Here is a 12,999-nt window from a genome sequence, read left to right on the forward strand (position 1 = left end):
GCACCATCCAAAAAATCCTTTTTCAGTGTTAGGCTGAAATGCAGGTTATTTTAAAAGCACATAGTAGTAGTAGCTTAGAAAAAACTTGAAACATGCAAAACAATGCTCAGATATTAATGTATGGACACCAACAGACAGCAGGATAGTAAACTGGCTGTAAACAAAAGGTTAAGCCTTTAAACAATATAAATATAAACCACACCGACAGATGTCACTTTTCATAAAAATATTCCTTTAAGATTTCCAATGTGTGATGACAGATGAAGGGTCTCTTTACATTTTGCAGAGATTTGCTTATTTTCTCTTATTAACTTTTCTGTCACTGCTGTAGATGACATATTTCCACAGTCTACACTTCACAAATTGAGAGAAACATTTTGCCTCTGCCCAGCCATAAGAACTCCAGTTCCCATTTTTATGCACATTTATTTAGTAGGTACAACTGCTGCCGCTCTCTCTGGCCAATATCCAGTATGGTGTGAAGGAATGTCTGCTCACATAGCAGAGTGTCCCCGTTCCCATTAGCCCATCTATCCTCCAGCCTTCCATAGCAGATGTGGGTGGACCACAGCAAGGGAGAGGGAATATCCATCCATGCCATGATGGATGCTGTTTGAATGAATGCCGTGGAGACAGCCTTTGGATAGTTAGAGGCAAGGCTTTCACTTATATTTCATTGATTTGTGTCTACTGCTTGTCATTTAAAAAACTATTTAAATCACATTTGCTTTGTTGGGACCCTTGGTGACTCATGGTAACTCCAGCAGTTATCCTTTTGCAAACTTATGATCATTTAACTTATTGCAATTTAAGTAGATAGCTTCAGCTGCATAGAGTTTTTGTGTATGCAAATCACGAGTATCATACACTTTACTAGATTACATAGAGCTAGATTCACCTTGGTTTTCCCTTCTCATTCAAATGCCTCAAGTCCAAAAAACATTTCTGAAATTCTCAAGTACTACAGCACCCTCCAAAAATTCCTTTTGGAGGAAGAATTGCTTCCCTTCTAATTTAACCCAGCATTGTTTGCAATCTTATCCTTTGCCCATTTTTCAGTAATTTGGGCTGTTTAACCTTCCTTAACCAACCACCTTGGGGAGGGGGAATTTCTTCACATAACTTACTTTTAGGCTTAGAAAAAGAAAACAGGTCATACTGCAGACTTGTTGAGTGATTATTTGACCTTAAAAATTAAAGGGTACAGGTTACTTTGACACAAGATTACTACAGGTATAAGTTATTATCTTTTTCATATTTGTGTAGAATCATAAACCTGGAAAGAGGCCAAAGAAGCTATCTAGTTAAAGCTGCTGCTGTGAGATAGAGGCCACTTCATCCACCCACTCTCTTCCCAGTAGAGAAACCCGTACTTGAATACCTTGACACAGCCTGTGATGGTTGAGAAGTTGGAATGATGCACACAGCTATAGTATGTAGGAAGTAAGAAAGTAGGAAGGCATGAAGGAAAGGGAAATAGTGTTCATACAAAGAGACAGGAATTATGCACGTTATTGATTGGATCTCCTTCCTAAATATTCTGGTTCCTCTTAAATTTGCTGAGATTGCCCATATGCATGTCTCTTATTCTGTTTTCTGCCTGAGCAGGGCAAGTGATCTCCCCTGCACCTCGCCAACACAATCCTGAGGTTTTCAGGATTCTCAAGACCTGTTTCTGTAGTGCAAAGCTAGGATCCCTAGTCTACATTCAGTTATATCCACATAGATTTCTAAGTCATTGTGCATTTTCTGTTCACAGGAGGTGTATTGATAGTAATAGAAGGTTGTCTGAATATGCCCAGATATAATGCAGGTCTTGGGCTGGGTAAAACAATAGCTTTTCAGAGACTTTAGTATGATAGTGCCAGCAGTTCTAGTTGCATAAATGTTCATCTTTCTTTGCACTTCTATAGTCAAACTGGTTTTGTTCCTTTCGGTAACGATTCAGAAAAGAAGAAAAGATGTAGACAACAATTACTGTATTATAACAATTTTCTTCCATCCTTGGTTCCCTGAGGATAGAGGCAGCAGAATGTCTCAGAATGTCTCAGAACCTTGTTCCTTGTGGCACTTACCTTATCTGTGTGGAAATTTGTAGTGCTTCTTTAGGAAAATGTGAGAGTCAGTTATATACAGTGATAGCAAGTCATTTGCTGGAGTTCAGTAACAGGGAAGGACATGCGATGAGAGATCCATTGGTCAATTTATTTATTTATTTTGTTGTTGTTGTTGTTTTAATAGGATTTGCAGCTAGAGTATGGTCAGAGTCCCCAAGGCAGTTACTTCTTGGGTGCAAATAAGTGAGTATTTTTTAGTAACTCAGTTTATTCTTTTTTCTTTTTTGGCAGTGTTTCTAAATGCATTGATTTATTTAATCAGGAATTTTACATTTCTATACAATGAAATCAGTTGTAAAATTAAGCAATTGAAAGAGTGATTGAAAGTGATTGATGACCAGGTATTTTGCAATCAACATTTAGCTGTTGCACATCCATATATGGCTAAGGTATTTTGGATGGTTGTAGGGTAGGTAGAATGTCTGCTTCCTCATATGCATCTGTACCTTAAAATGTGCCTATGTATGTGTATATATACGTGTCTGTGTGTATGTGACCTAGCTTTAATGCCAAGGTTAAATCAAGTGCCTAGTCACTTCCACAGTGATGGAACCCTTTGAGAGAAGCAGTGTTTTGTGAAAAATAGTTTTGTAGAAAAGTATTTTTTGTTGTAATCCAGAAACTTAAGTTAGTTTAGAAGTAGTGTAGGTGTGAGAAAATAGTGCAAGGTCACCCTAAGTTTTACCATTCTTTTTTCTTATGGCCACACATTACATTGTTTTAGAGTGGTTTCATCCTTTGCTAACTATATTTAAGATAAACTACACATGCCCTAGTCTATATAGAGATGATTATCAGGTGCAATAATTAGCATGCTGATATACAGCTGGATACACTTTAATAGTAGTCTGCAATTAGTTTGCTTCAGATCAAAATTGCACTGTTTCTTTTATCTTAAATAACTGATGTAATTTATTGCATGGCTTACATATGTCAAATCATAAAAAGTGTGTCTGATTTTGTGTGCTTCTGCTAAATGTGTCCAGTCCTTGAATTTTGCTTCTATTTTTAAAGGAGCCTTCTAAAATCAGTTGAAGAAGAACTGCATCAGCGGTAATTCTTAACTTTTCTCTTGATTGCAAAATCCTTTTACTTGTGCACAGATGTTTCTTGTATCTCTCTGTCTGATGCTACTTGTTTGGCCACATTCTTGTCAAGCGCTTACAGAGGATCCTTTGCTTGTCTGTCTTGTAATGATAGTTTACTAAATTAAAAACACTTTTTTAAGGACTGCCAAGAACAAATCTTTGATAGCTGTACACAAGTTGACACTTTGGTGTACTGTTTTAACTCCTTAGGGGACATGTTGCACATCTGGATGATGATGAAGAAGTGGACAGTGATGAGTCTAAACAGTAGGTCCTGTTAATCTTAAAATACGTATCTGCTTCTTAGAGCATTGAGGAGAGTTGCTTCTGACAGTCTTCTCTTTATGAACTTTCCCCACTTCAGTATTTATATGGATGGTATCCTCCTTATAGACCGCTTCCTGTTGGGAGGATAAAGCAGCAGTGGGTTCTCCCCTGGCAGCATAGAGGGGAAGCAGGCAGGGGATATCCATTCTGGTATGGAAGTGGAGGAGCAGGCTGAGATGCAAGTATTATCTTCCCAGGAATTAAACGTTCTCACTTAACACCTGCACAGTCATCCATCACAGAATGCAGTCTGTATTGGTACTGCATATGCCCTGGAGAGAAGGGATAACAGATTCAATACGTAACAAAGTCCAAAGAGTTTGGTCTCTATTCTATCCAACCTGGATAGAAGGCCAGCCTTTTCTAAGTCACACACCTGTGGGCTGGTTTTTCATTAACGAATGCATATTTGTGCAAGTATGCATTAGGACTAATGGACACCTGCACTAATGCAAATACCTAGCAATAGAACAAAATCGTCTGTTATTGAGAAGATGTTGAATAGAAGACTTTTGAAAATCTGCAAAACACACGTGAACAGATAATCAAAATCTGTACATCCTTTCTTTGAGACTATAGTACAGAAACACAACGTTCAGCATATGATCCTGTCCTGATTTCATGATGACATTAAAAGTTCCTTTCCAGCTGCCTAAGTGAAGCATTCACTGCTCCTTAACCTAGAACTTGCCACTGGCAAAATCCAGACTGGTAGTTACTTCAATCGAGTGCTACTACCCTAAGTCAGATCCTTTATATTCTGTATCACAATCGGAATACTTTTATTTGTGCTAACTTACTATATGTAAAAGGATATGTCTGAGAGTACTACTTTATTTGGACTCATGTAATACATCCCAAAAAGCTCACTTGTAGGATTGAAACAGCTCCTCAGTAAGACTTGTGTATTGATGTGCATTTCAGTGTGCCACCTAACACTGAATTAGTGCAAGAGTTTTCCCTCCATTTGGAGTAAGCCATAATATTCATATTTTTGACTTATAGTGCATACAAGCAAAAAACACTGTGGTGGCTCAGATCAAGGGTCCATCTACGAGCACAACATTTTTTTTTCACACAGTGATTAACCAGCTGCCCATGGGAAAATCACAAGTAACACGAGTGTAACAGCACCCTCTTGCTCACATTCCCCAGCAACTGGTGCACATATGGCCTTGGTATGCCTAGGTACACTAGTTGTGCACTATGTACATTTAGCACGTCTGTGTTCACAATAGGCATAGTGCAGTCTTATCCCATTGTGTTCAAAGGACTTACTCTCAGAGAAGAGGGTACAGGATTTTAGCCTTACTTCCACTTTATGTTGCTTTCAACAATGTAATTTTAATGCAAGTTAACAAGCCTGTATTTCCAAAACCTCTTATATAGATAGAAATTCTGTATTTACAAAAGACCATAAACATGCTATTATTTAACAGGACACTATTGGGATTTGGAAAAAGACAGTCAAGGAGAGAAAATGTGATTCCCCATCAATATGTAGGGAATCAAGTCAATAATTTAAACCCAAATACTGGGTAAATAAAGTATTTTATACACAATGTTCTTTTTCTGCTGCTATCTGATTATCTAAGGCTGGGCTTTAGAGTAGGCTTTTTCTTTGGGAGACTTAAATTTATTTGGCAATGAATGCATTGGAAACACATGCATTGACAAAATATCTTGATATGGATTTTAATTGGCTATGATCAAGCTGAAATACAAAAGTGAGAAAAGCCAGTATATCTCATACTCTCATAAATATATTCAAATTAATAATGGTACATCATTTTGAAAAGCCTGGCCAGCATGCAGATGTACTCACTTAAGTCTCTTTAATTTTAGTAGGAATTGTGCATATAATGGAATGTGGGGTTGCAGCTGAATGTTCATAGCCTACTTCATAGCCCTCACTTTTAAATGTTGCCATTTTCTTCTGAGAAATCAACCACCCATAATACCAGAAACTAATCTCTCTATCCCTCCAAATGATTGGTGTTTAATCATATTTGATGGGTTTTCTTCAATAGATTTTGGGTTCTTAATTTTGGTATCTTTAAAGCCTGTATGCACTATATTTATTGTAAATTCTAATACACTAAAATTCCAGTATACTAAAAGCACAATCATACGTAAGTTAAGACAGAAAAAAGACCTACAACTCCCAGTGTGCCCCACCCAGGTCTGCTGGATTGTATGCCTTTGTTTTGTCTCAGATTGTATTGGATTTGCCCTAAATCATGCTGTGAACTTAAATATGTGCTGAGTAACTTGTTCACTATATTTGAAATGTACCATAAACAGAGTGGATGCACAGCATTTCTGTATTTTAATAACATGTAACATAATTCAAATGTTAATTATTTCAAAGTTGATCCTAAACTGCAGTAGAGGAGGCATGTTGCATTTACCATCTTATCTGAAAGCCTCGCATTCAAATCTGTGAAATTTGACCTTGGAAGATATCTTGATAAATAGAATTTAAAGTCATGTGGAATATGATGGATTTGCTTTAGTATAATTTGAGATGGAAACTCCCTGGAAAAGACAATCATGCTAGGAAAAAATTGAAGGCAGAAAAAGAAAAGGAAGACCAAATGTAAAATGGATTGACTCCATAAAGGAGCCACAGCCCTGAATCTACAAGAGCTGAGCAGGGCTGTCATAGATAGGGTATTTTGGAGCGCTTTCATCCATAGGATCACTATAAGTCTGAGATGACTTGCTGGCACATAATAACACAATCCAAGATGGCAAGAATTGCAAGACAGGGTCCCCAGGAGTCTCTCAAAATCTATGGGTCTTGGTTCTTATGGTCTCCACCAAAGTGTAGATCACTTAGGATGGTACCTTGCAAACACTGGACATCTTGCTTTTATACAGCATAACTGGATATTTGTAATTAATTCTCAATTTCCATCTTGTAGCTCAACTATGAAGGCAAAAGTGCCACCTCCTTTACCACCAAAGGTAAGAAGGGTGCCATCTTCCTGCAGGAAATGTTCTTTTTGGTTTGATTCATCCATAACAATCTTGGTCAGATAAGTAATGATTCATTGGACCAAGAATGAGCTGTGTGCTCCACACAATTCATCCTCCCTGATCTCCTTTCACCTTCCCTTCACATGCCTGGCTTTTGCAGAATTTTCTGCTTTCTTAGAAACATTCTTGGAATGTTTCCTATACATTCCAAGCCAAGAAGCTGTTTCGGAGGACAAGCATATGGTCTTGGACAATTGATCCAGGAACCATAGGATGACTTGATGAAAGGCCTTTCTGAGATTGGAGACAGCAGTCTAGCCTCAGAAGTAGAAGTCAGTGATTCAGTCTCTGCCCTCTTGCATTTGGCATGGAGAGACCATGCCAGCTGCCTTTGCAGGGTTTGGAAAATTGAAAAGTGGGTGTTCTGGCTAGAGGCAGGAAACCAGGATACATTTTAAGCCAAGGCCAAAGGATAGGGAGTCAAAAAATTACCTCTGCCATTTCTCCTGCCCTGCTAACTTCAACTTGCCAGAACACAATAATTTTGGAAGTTTGCAGGCTTCTGAACAGAGAGGGCACATTCCATAGGACTGCATCCTTAAGCACCTAAGATTGTTTCCTTGAAAAGATACAGCTTCCTATCTTTTAATAATAAGCCATGGTTTGTTATATCTGAGTGCAGCCATGATGACGATTACTCTTAATGCCTAGATTTCCATATTACTCTCATGATTGCATTCAGTGGCATAATGAGCACAAGAATAATAACAATTGCTGAAACTATTACAACTTTAAAATATTATGGTTTTTAAACCGCAGAGTGTCTTTCCTTCATGACCAGTAACTTCAGCCTTCCCACATGCACTTAGGATTAAACTGTAGTTGTTACAGGGCAATACAAATATTACTTGCAGAAGCCATGTACAGGGGATGGGGAAGGAACCACTGCTTAAAGTCAAGGACCATGTGAGATCCGTTTGATAAGTCTCTGGGATCCAAGTGAAGTGTCCTGAGTTGAATATTGTCCCCCTGCTTGGCCGGGTTTAAGCCAACAAGTGAAAAAGCTTCAGTCCACCTACCAGTGCATCTCCACCTTGCTTCCATGTCATTTGTCCCTCAACCGTTTTCTTCATACCATAGCTAGTTTTAGATAGTCACAAGATCAAACTACGCACCTTCCATGGCCCCTCACTCAAAGTATCTTCTGTCCCTGAATTCTGTACTCTGTCACCTGTTCATAACTACTTTACACCCTCCTGGGGTCCTTAGAGATAGATTTCTTTTTATACCTCCCCCACTATCCCACTTGAATAAGGGCTGCCACTGAAAAAGAATCGCTGCCACAGACAAGGCATAAAGGGCCTTTAAAAAGTAAAGCAGATTAATTTGAAATATAGGAATGAAACACTTACGTCCACTTCAATAACGCTAAATGGGGAAGTAAAACTCCCAACTAAAAGGCTTGGTGTATTTCCTGTAAGAGCCTGATAGAATTTCGGAGCCTGGCAACTGATCGCAGAGCATTTTTACCTCCTTAAATCAGAAAAGAGAGGAGGCCCAATAGAGGAACTACAAAGCTGCTCAGCAGAATTTGGAGATGTGGAACCATCTTTTCATAATCTTGTCAGCCAATGGAGTTGCTCTCACCCCCTCCTAAGGATTGCATTTTTTAGCTGGTTTTAGAGTCCTTTTTAATGAAACTGTATAGACAACTTACTCTTTTTCCCGTGTTAGCCAGGCCCCCATGACACAGCAAGCCTCACTGCATTGGAGCTGCACAGTGCAGCTTGTTACCCCCAGGGCATGCGATGTGCTTGATAGACATTGGAAACAGTGGGTGTCATGAGATCCCTCTACCCTCCTGTTCTCCCCCTTGGGCCTCCCACCATGTGGGGACACTGTGGGAAGTGCAATAGGGGGTGCTGCTAAACAGTGTCCCAGAGGTACTTTTAATCAGTTGGCAGTGGCAGGGATAAGCTGGGCTTCCTCAGCACAAAGCGGTCCATCTCCTTCTGTGGTGAGTGGCAGCAACCTAAGCAAAAGAGGAAGGGATGAGTCACCGTGGACTGGGCTTCAGTCCCAGCATAAAGCAGCCTGTCGCTTCCCCATTCCTTGACACCACCTGCTGCCATGCCCAGTAACAGGGAAAGATGAGAGGATCTTGCCTCCTATCCCCACGGCCTAACATGGAGGTGAAATCATGGTTTAGATTATGCACACGAGCGTACTTGCTTCCCACTCACTGCCACACTTCCCCTTTCTCCAGCATGGGCATGAGGAAGTCTGAAGCATCTTCCTTCCATTGTCGAATTACCAGGGTTTCTTTTAATTGCGGCTTATCCAGAGAGGCCAAGCTCACAAGCCAAGATTTGATTGTGGCTTTTTCAGGCGTTTTGGATACAATGAGAAACTAGTTTGAACTGGAAGTGAAGGCTTCTGAACTTCTACTGGCTGTACCAAAAAAATGGAAGGTGCATGTGAGCCTGAGGCTCATTCAGCGTTAGCGCCAAACATGGTCATAGTTTGAGCTGCCTTCTCTTTAAAAGTCTGCTTTTTCAAATAGTTCTCTCAGCAGACAGATTAAATTTAGCTCGAGAATGCAGAGCCTCTGTTGAATTGTAGTCATTATGTGCATACATTTTCAACCCTATGTTAATACCATTGAGCTAAAACGCAGCTGATACATGTAGATTTTGTGAAACTTTCACCTGTTTTGTGCTTTGGTATTTTTTCCATTGTGTGGGAAATACCTGGGGAGATCATCTAGAGACCGTTGCTAAACCACTCATTATCAGACAGAATTTCAATTGAAGAAGAATTCAGGTTTCATTGCTTTTATGCATGCATTTCCAGTGAAGGAAATTGTATCCCTTTATGCCATTTTTCTGAAATTGTATGGAAACTTAAGATGCTATAAATGTTCGAATGTCTAGCTAGATAGATACTTCAGAGTAATAATTTGTATCTTTTCAGCCTAAATCCGTCTACATACCACAGGACTTGCATTCTTCTGAGGATGATAATCAAGGAACCATAAAAAGATGTCCTGTGTCAGAGAGCCCTGCCAAATCAAGTACTCAGGTCCCACCTAGACCACCTCCTCCTCGGTTACCTCCGCAGAAGTCTAGCGCTTTAGGTAATGAGTCACACTGAATATTACCTCAAATTTGATAAAGTTTAATTTTTCATTCTTATATACATATTCCAGAAGTAAACATTTGCAGGCATGTTCCAATGTGGGAAAGCAGCAAAGGCCTTCAAGACAGAATTTGTTGGCTTTCTTCTTAACATGTTTATACCCCCTTTGCATCAGATTTTATTAATTATATTTATATCCTGCCTTTTTTCCTTCAAGGAACTCAAAGTGGCTTGCATAACCCTCCTCCTCTCGATCTCACCCTATTTAAAATGCAGTCTGTGAATACAGGGTTCATGTCAGTGGTAATGTCATGCTGAGGTGTGTTCTAAGCAGTCACTGAAGATAAACAGAGCAATTTATTTTAGTTATTAAATTTCTGTGCATCCAAAGAGCGAAAGCCCTCTGAGTTCACAAAACTCAGTTATTTATGTAAGCCATAAATTACAGCAGTATAACAACAAACAATCCCACCCCCCTGATACGCACCTTAATGTAGTGAGGGGGTTTGAGAGTGTCTGAAAAGCCAAAAGCAATGCAGGCCACACTTTCTCAATAGGCCGTTCTCCTAGCAAGGTCACCCAAAGTGGAATGGTCAAAGCAGAGACACCGGACTAATGTACATCCACCATCTTCAGGAGGAATGGCCACATCACAAGAGAGTGGATATCTCTAATAGTACTGTTGGTGAAGAAACTCCTGAAGGGCAGCTTGGGTAGTTGAGGAGGGGGATCTTTCACAGGCAGTGGCAGTGAAGTCTAAGCTAACTCTAATTACTACTGTGCAGAAGAAGGCAATTCTAAACCAGTTCTGAATGTTCCTAACCTTGTAAACCCTAGTATGAAACAATCTGAAATGAATTGAGAGATAGTGCCAGGAGATGAGGTTAGAAGGCACTGAACAAGCTACAGGGGAAGAGCAAAGGACAAGTACGAATAGCAATGCCACTAATGACACAACTAGATTAAAGTCAAAGTTGCCTTTAAATGTTTCTTATGAAGGTAATGGAATGAATTCTGTACAACTAAATGGAGACAGAGAGGGATCTCCTCATCAAGAGCCAAATGAGAACAGACACACGAATCTGTCTAGGAAAGATAAGAAGGAAATACTGGTAGGTATTGCTACATTTCCGTTTGCCTCTTTCAGTGCATGCAGACAAACTAAAATGATTTTCTCTTAATTTTAACCTCATATGCCTTGATTGTTTGTTTCATTTCATTATATTTCTCATTTTTGAAGTATCCAATTTTTGTTGTACATGTGCATTAAACCACCTGCATATGACTAAAGCCTCTGGATAGGGTAAAGGAGAGACTAATTCCTGTATGTATTAAACAATGCCTTATTGCACATAGTTGGAACACATGTTGCCATACATATCTGAAAGCTGCATTTCCGTATCTACTGCAGAAGCCCTTCATCGATACAAAGGACAGGAAGAAATTACTTTAGAGTAGGAAAATCCTCTTGCTTGATGAACCTGGCTGGCTTTTGCCACTGTCATACTTCTGGCCCAGAAACTAGCATGTTCTTCCAAATGCACAAGTGCTCTTATTCAGGTATCCAGTGAGAAGTAACAAATTGAGGCCAGAACAAGGGGGGAAAGTGGCAGAGATAAAGCAAAAACAAGGAGCAACAGCAAGTTGAATGAATGAAATTGACTCACCTGAACAGTGACAGAGGAGTCCAAGGCAGCTTCAGAATGATGCCTCTGTATTTGTGGGCAAAGTTACTGGAACTTAGAAAGCAAATAAGGGATGAGGGCAGGGGTGTTTGGAGTAGGGTTCCCCTATTCTAATCTGTTGAAAAGCATGTCAAAGGCACGAGGAGCAGAAGTCTTCAGCATCAAGGTAACATGCAAGAGATGAGGTGAAAGCAGTGATCTGGAATGAGGGCAAAGCTTTAGGGGCATGAAGGTGCAAAAAGCAAACAGGGCTTCCAGGAGTGGGTCTTGCAGGATGGTTGCTTGGCTGTACACTCTACAAATGCATCCAAGTAATTGAGAACATGTGCCTGAGAAAAGGAGAGGTCTGTGGGCAATGTAGACATTAGTGGGGATTCCTTTTTGCACAGGAGCACTGCAAGGAGACCACCAGCAAAGCATCATGAAGTACAACAAATGCTAGGTTCCAGCAATTCAAAACCAGTTAGTCCTGAAAAACAAAACAAGATTCACAACCCGAACAGAATTTTCAGATGGACAGAAGAGAAATATAACTGTTTGTGCTTTCCCAACTAGCAGGGAGCTTGGCTCTGGATGGGTGTGTGTCCCTGTTAGTTACAGGACCAGCCCACCATTAGGGCAAGCAAGGTACAGTAGTTATTTTTTTATAGCAGGGAAATGGGGGAGGGGAGAGGGTTGTGTGTCCTGCAGCCTGCTCCGTGCCCTGCAAACCGGGCTGCTTCAATGGAGGATGCTATTCCATCCCCAGTATTGAAGAAGGATTCAGCTGCCAAGTCCAGCTGGCTTCTGTACGTTGTATGGGATAGAACTCCATCTTTTTTCTTCAGCTCAGAAAATAAGTATCTTGGGATGGCCCTGGACAACTGGAAAGCCTCTCAGGGTCTCTGGAGTTTCAGTAACCAATACATAAAGTTGCTCTTAGCTGTGTGAACATCTGGTTTTTGCAAGAGCTGCTTAGCCTGAAGCAAAGAATGAGGGGGTTGACTTCCCTGTGTCTGTAGGAGTCAGTGATTGGTCCTGCAAACATATCTGTCTCCAGCTATTGTAATTAGCTCTTAACAGACCTGAGAGACAACTGTCAGGTGTTGTGAGTGGGAACAACTTGTGCTTGGTACCCATTGTTAGCAACTGGTGGTTGAAAAATGACTGGCAGAAAATTGGGTAGATTATTTGAATAAAATGTTAAGGAGTTGGGCTGATACACAGTTTTGTTTTTGTAGTTCACTGTATATGTTTGAAGTAGCTTTAGGTTGTGGTAATCTAATGATAATTTGTGTCTACTACATCTTCATATTTAAATGAATTTAAATCTAAGTAATACATAAAACAAATAATATTTCTTAACTAGTACAGTTATTGTACTTTGGAGTTATGACATCAGGAGCTATGACATGATTTGTGCCTTGCCCCTATAATGAACATACTAGGGAGCCATTGGCTAAGGATGGGGCATGTGTAGCCTCCACTATTGTTGGACTACAACTCCCATCATGCCTCTTCATTGGCTATGCTAGCTAGGGCTGATGAGTGTTACAGTCCAATAATGTCTGGAGGGCCACATTTTCACTGCCATTGCTCTCCACCATCTGGCAAAATGGGAGATGATAATACTGGTTTTTCTTGTAGGGTTGTTATAACATTACAGCTAATTAATACACATGA

General features: G+C 40.1%; 1 protein-coding gene across 6 annotated transcripts in view; it reads left to right on the forward strand.

The window, feature by feature from the left end:
* The window catches only part of MAP4K3 (mitogen-activated protein kinase kinase kinase kinase 3), an 82,141-nt gene that overhangs the window by 47,263 nt on the left and 21,879 nt on the right, over positions 1 to 12,999 (forward strand). For 4 of the 6 annotated variants that reach the window (XM_044429696.1, XM_044429698.1, XM_044429700.1 and 1 more), the window contains 6 exons: positions 2,242 to 2,300; positions 3,132 to 3,170; positions 3,416 to 3,472; positions 6,460 to 6,502; positions 9,488 to 9,650; positions 10,652 to 10,764. In XM_044429696.1, the coding sequence (XP_044285631.1) occupies positions 2,242 to 2,300; positions 3,132 to 3,170; positions 3,416 to 3,472; positions 6,460 to 6,502; positions 9,488 to 9,650; positions 10,652 to 10,764 (474 nt within the window). The remainder of the gene's footprint in view (positions 1 to 2,241; positions 2,301 to 3,131; positions 3,171 to 3,415; positions 3,473 to 6,459; positions 6,503 to 9,487; positions 9,651 to 10,651; positions 10,765 to 12,999) is intronic. The other 2 variants (XM_044429697.1, XM_044429699.1) reach the window with 1 other exon arrangement.

Source organism: Varanus komodoensis, unplaced genomic scaffold (genome assembly GCF_004798865.1).
Source record: "Varanus komodoensis strain SLA01 unplaced genomic scaffold, ASM479886v1 scaffold2, whole genome shotgun sequence".
NCBI lineage: Eukaryota > Metazoa > Chordata > Lepidosauria > Squamata > Varanidae > Varanus > Varanus komodoensis.